The sequence below is a fragment of the Prionailurus bengalensis genome, chromosome A1 (genome assembly GCF_016509475.1).
Source record: "Prionailurus bengalensis isolate Pbe53 chromosome A1, Fcat_Pben_1.1_paternal_pri, whole genome shotgun sequence".
Lineage (NCBI taxonomy): Eukaryota > Metazoa > Chordata > Mammalia > Carnivora > Felidae > Prionailurus > Prionailurus bengalensis.
This window is the reverse complement of record NC_057343.1, coordinates 127,166,767-127,172,239: the sequence shown is the minus strand read 5'-3', so window position 1 is coordinate 127,172,239 and position 5,473 is coordinate 127,166,767. Positions and strand designations below refer to the sequence as shown.

The 5,473-nt window shown below is 37.5% G+C and overlaps 1 protein-coding gene across 1 annotated transcript; it reads right to left on the bottom strand.

Moving 5' to 3' along the window:
• Positions 1 to 232: 232 nt before the first annotated feature.
• GAPT (GRB2 binding adaptor protein, transmembrane) lies at positions 233 to 5,209 on the bottom strand. The gene is made up of 2 exons (XM_043590778.1): positions 4,475 to 5,209; positions 233 to 1,163 (listed from the first exon to the last, which is right to left on the bottom strand). The coding sequence occupies exon 2, from the start codon at positions 1,153 to 1,155 to the stop codon at positions 298 to 300; it is 858 nt and encodes a 285-aa protein (XP_043446713.1). The 5' UTR covers positions 1,156 to 1,163; positions 4,475 to 5,209; the 3' UTR covers positions 233 to 297.
• Positions 5,210 to 5,473: the final 264 nt, after the last annotated feature.

Below are 5,473 nucleotides of genomic sequence, written 5' to 3'. Positions count from 1 at the left end.
GACTGACAGCAATCTTGAGCCAGAAACGATGGTAGAGAGAGAAATAAAAGAAAAAGATAACAGGTAACAGAAGGAAGAATCAATATAACACAATGCAGAATTAATCTAGCAAAATGAGGGTAAAGGGGATCCCTGGAATTAACCCACAGTGATACACAGACAGAAGGTTCAGAAGGGTGGAGACAGATAAAAGATCATTGAGTTTCACTCGAAGAACAGGATTAACAATGGCATAAGTACAATAAAAGTCCCAGTGAATATTTATCTTCTAATAACTGAACCCAGTGTTTTGAAAAGTTATGAATCTGGAAGAATATATATGTCTTCATCTTGAGAGACTTCAGAAGTGCTAGGCTTCTGGAAGTTGTAATATTGAGATGATGTCTCATTTCCATAGATATGCTCCTCGAAATTGGTGGGCCGAGTGTTCTCATATAGTTCCTTATCAGTTTCTTCTTTAGCTCTGGGAGGACCGACTTCCACATTTTCATAGTTGTCATACATGTTAACCCCTCTTCCAGAAGATGTATAGTCTTGGGTCTGAACTGAGATTTTATGCCTTGAGTTGACAGTGAGGGGATCTGAGAGTGTTTTAGCATAGTCTTTTCTCCTGCTGCTTCTCCTCTGCAAAAACCTTGGTAAGGTAAATTGCACTGGGTTATGGTGTTTCCAGTGCCAAACACACCCAATTCCACAGATCAACAACAGTAAAAGAAGGGAAAGTCCTATAGAAACGGCCACTGAAGTATTTCCACAGCTTTTCAACATTTCTGCACAAGCAGTGTTTAGTAGTGTGGTGTGGCCCTTAATGAATTCACAGGTGCAGGCCAGTGTAATTCCTTGTAGGGTAGAGTTAAGAAGCAATCTTGGAAGCTCTTTCAGGCATTTCTTTTTCAGATGTGAAAGAACATCATTTGGCAAAGTCCTGATACAATTAGAGGAGAGGTTGAGTAAACGGAGTCTTTGAAGATCGTTCTTGTTGTATGTGATGTTTTTTACAGTACAATCATTAATGTATACTTGCACGATGTCGGGGGGGATTTTACTCGACTCCACTTCCCTTTCTATAAATGAATCACAAAATGAAGCAGAAATGAGTGGAAGATAATGGCAGAGTAGACAACTCAAGAAAGAGAAGGTTGAACGATCTGCCATCCAGACACCTATAAATTAAGAACACATTAATTGCGTGTTTATTTCATAGCATAACAAAACATATTAGTTTTATATTTATTGCATAGCATAATAAAAAAATCTGCCAATATCTACCACCATATTAAGCACCAGCACTTAGTGAGTTCCTGCTACAAAAGAGAAGAGAGTACTAGCTGTTGTGAGGAGAGAAAAAGAGAACTTCTATCTGGCCAAGTGTGAGTGATTTTCTTAATTAGATTTCAACATGACTTTTGACAATGAGGCTAATAATTTTCAAGTGAAACACAATGCTTTGAATGCAACAGGTGGAAGCGATACGAGTACACACGGGCAATAATTTCCATTGCTTATCACCTCCTCCATGATGCCTGTGGCGTAGTCAGGGATGATGTCTTTTCCTTAATCACTCCTTCCTCTGTGCTTCCCTATTAATGAATCCATTCCTGGGTAGAGCATGACAGCCTAACTTACAGGGAACTGTGTGTCTTCCTACCTGGTTAAATGGTGGGCGGGGGTTGGGTCTTTTCGTCTTTATATTCCTAGAGAACAGCATTAACAGCTAGTGCAGAAAAGGAGTTCAACTGATATTTATTAAATAAATGAGTCAAGAAACAAATGACTCCTAACGTCAGCATCTAATTGCTTAAGTCAACAGTTTAAAACTTGAGACACATCTTCTAGCGCTTACTTTGGCAGCACATATACTAAGATACATCTTCTAAAGGGCATAGTTTATACTTAATAGAAGACAATAGCTCTTTTATATTACATAAAATATCTAAAAATACTTTGAAAGTCTTCCTATCACTAGTGCTCTCACAACTTCCAGCAAAAAAAAAAATTCAATTAAGATAATTTTAGAATGTTTTTTTTTTCCAACGTTTATTTATTTTTGGGACAGAGAGAGACAGAGCATGAACGGGGGAGGGGCAGAGAGAGAGGGAGACACAGAATCAGAAACAGGCTCCAGGCTCTGAGCCATCAGCCCAGAGCCTGAGGCGGGGCTCGAACTCACGGACCGCGAGATCGTGACCTGGCTGAAGTCGGACGCTTAACCGACTGCGCCACCCAGGCGCCCCTAGAATGTTTTCTGTCAATGCTTTAAAATAGCAATGAAGACAGAAATGAAAAGCATTTATAGCCAGATTGAGTTGTTGTATTATGATTTTATCAACAAAATAGTATTACTCTATGTTCTTAGCCTAGACACAGAAATAGTTACATCTAATACCATTTTCATTGTTTCCAGGTTTAAATTTTTTTGTTACCGTTTATTTATTTTTGAGACAGAGAGAGACAGAGCATGAACGGGGGAGGGTCAGAGAGAGGGAGACACAGAATCTGAAACAGGTTCCAGGCTCCGAGCTATCAGCACAGAGCCCGACGCGGGGCTCGAACTCACAGACCGTGAGATCATGACCTGAGCCGAAGTCAGCCGTTTGGCCGCTCAACCAACTGAGCCATCCAGGCATCCCTCATTGTTTCCAGTTTTATTGAGATATAATTGATATACAACTTTGTATTTGTTCAAGGTATATACAACATGATGATTTGACATATGTATTATTGCGAAATGATCACTGCACTAAATTTAGCTGATGATCATCACCTCACATAGCTACAATTTTTTTTCCTGTCATGATAACTTTTAAGATCTACCCTCTCAGCAACTTTCAAATATACAATACAGTATTGTTAGCTATAGTCATTCAATATTGTGAACAGTGCTTGTGGGATGATTATTATCTATTGAATGTCAATATTGATAATATTTAGTTAAGAGCTTCTTTTGTTTCAGCTTTAAAACACTTTTAGATAGATGGATTATCTCCTTTGATCCCACAGCTGCCGTATGAAGTAGATACTATTGTTTTGTCCATTTTACAGAAGAGCGAGGAGAGGATTGAAGAGTTTAAGTAACTTCTTGAATAACTAAGAAATGACTGAATCAGGATCCAAGCAAAGTTTGCCTCCAAATACTCTTCTTACCCACATTTCTATAAATGGCTATCAAAAACATCTATCGCTAAAATTTTAAAGCTTGATTAGCTCTGAGATTCGTGAGGGCTGGAGTTCTTATTTATCTTTACATTACCAAATCCAGCACTAGACACAGAAGAGCTACTTTCTTAAATATCTGTTAGTGAATAGAGCAAACTGCATTAGGATAACAACAGTAACAATAAACAGGTAAAAGGAAACCCCACAAAGTTGAGCCCTGCTTTCAGTGAGTATTCACACAAGACAGTAAATTTTTCTAAATTTTTTCACCATTGGAATACATCAATGTGCAAATTTTCAGTTTGGCATGTCACACAAAATACCAAATTACATATGAGATGCAGTTATCTTTTATATAATTTATTTGATAAAAATATATGGACAGATAGCCCAGATCTAGACATCTTTTAATCTCTTTATAATCGTGGTAAATTCTCTCCTTTATAAGGTCAGACACAATGCTTATGTCAAGGCAAATATTTGGCAAATGACTTTAACCATTAGGATCTCATTTCCTTTCTAAAGCAGATGAGAACCAATCATATGTAAGATATTTTATGTTAAAAGTGATTACTCGTTTAAGTAAAAATTTGTTAGCACATTTGAACAGAATTTCAAATATAGATTAAAATTAATCACCTTATTAAAAGGTGCTAGGCTTGCAACAAAAGTGGGGAAGGCTAACTATTGCTGAGGATAAGGTAATAAATTGCCCTCTCAATTTCCAAGAGGAGAATTTATTTTTACCATCTATTTTCTTCTATGTAGGCACTCCAGAACATTTCAAATATTAAAACTGTTTGTCAAAAGAAGTACTTACTGAAATAAACACAAGAAAACTTCTTACAGGAGAAAAAATGCATCCTTTTCCTTTCTCTAAAATAACTTAACAGGAAAAAACTCTGAGAGGCAAAAAGGAAAGACCCACTAGAATGAAAACCATGTGTTAAACAAGAGCCCTTCAAAGATAGCTTAACATCCCAGTAAGCCTAACTTTGCCCAATCTTACAGAAGACTGTTTTCATTCTTGAAAGCAGTTCCAACAGACTAACAATTATTCATTTGTCCTAAAATTACAAGTGGTTGATAGACTTCTGGAATTTTCAAAGGCAGATATTGTCCTTGTGTTTGGAAAAACCTAATCTTACACGTGTAAGCATAACATCACCCTCCGTTTGTAAACTGATATTTCCCCCTATCACCACCTAAGGCCATCTAAAAACTGTGTCTGGTAACATAAAAAAAGTCACTGATTATTTAAAATGAATTTGTTTCTTACAGTTGTTCATTAGCCACACACCTTAAATCAGGTTCTTACCTTGAGACTGCTGTGCCAAGCTCCCTTCTGTTCTTTTGGTTAAACCTGCTTTGATGTTCCCCTTTTTTGCTTTGGTCAGTTACTTCCTTCTTTACGTCCTCCTTTCAGATTATTTCATACTTGCAAAGTTTCCTGGCTCTAGAGGAAGTTCTTATCAGATGCACCAGAATTAAGATAAATGGCATGAGATTTTGAAAAAGGAAGCTCAGCCCTTCTTGTTATCAAGTAATAATTCTCCAACTAAATCAGAAAATGATCAGAAAATGATGCATGAAGCCCAGATGCTTTTTTTGTTTGTGCAATATAAATAAAAGGTGCAGTCCTCCCTTCAGAGTCAATAAGAGTCATTTTTGCACTTGCACTTAAAATTTTTTTAAAAACAGAGATTTTAAAATGTAGTTACATAGAGGTCTTGTTGATTTGTTTGCTCGCGGGATTGCTAAAAGAGTCCTCCTTTGAAATATTATGCCCCAGTGCCGCAAGTTACATTTACACTTGTCAAGCCAGTGTCTCAATTTTGGATCAGAAAGTGTTCATATTCTTTAAGTTGATGACACAGGAATTTCCCCAAGTAAGTATATTCTGAGTTGCGTTGTTTCTGTGATTTTCTAGTAGGTAGAAAGAAAAACTGTTTAATAATAGTAACCGGCACATTCTGGACACTCAGTAAGTCTCCTCAACGTTTGGTGTACTCCTCAGTGAATTCTCACAACAACTCCAGAGAATAGGGCTGCTCTTCACCCTATGGTACAGAGGAGGAAATGGAAGCAGGGTGGTAACATCATCACCCACCCACTGTGGCCTGGCAGGCTGCCTCCGACACCTGTGTACTAAACCACTACACTTGCTGGCTTGCTTGGATGAGTAACAGGTTTCCCACATAGATCTCTTATTTAGCAGCATTTCTCAGAGACCAACTCCACAGAGTATAAAAATGGAAAATGCTGAATTAAAAAGACGAGATCATAAAGCAATGGAAATTTTGCCTTTTAAATTGCA

Bases quoted from the DNA above. Each gene is read 5' to 3' on its own strand.
- GAPT (XM_043590778.1), bottom strand. From the start codon at position 1,155: ATGGCAGATCGTTCAACCTTCTCTTTCTTGAGTTGTCTACTCTGCCAT.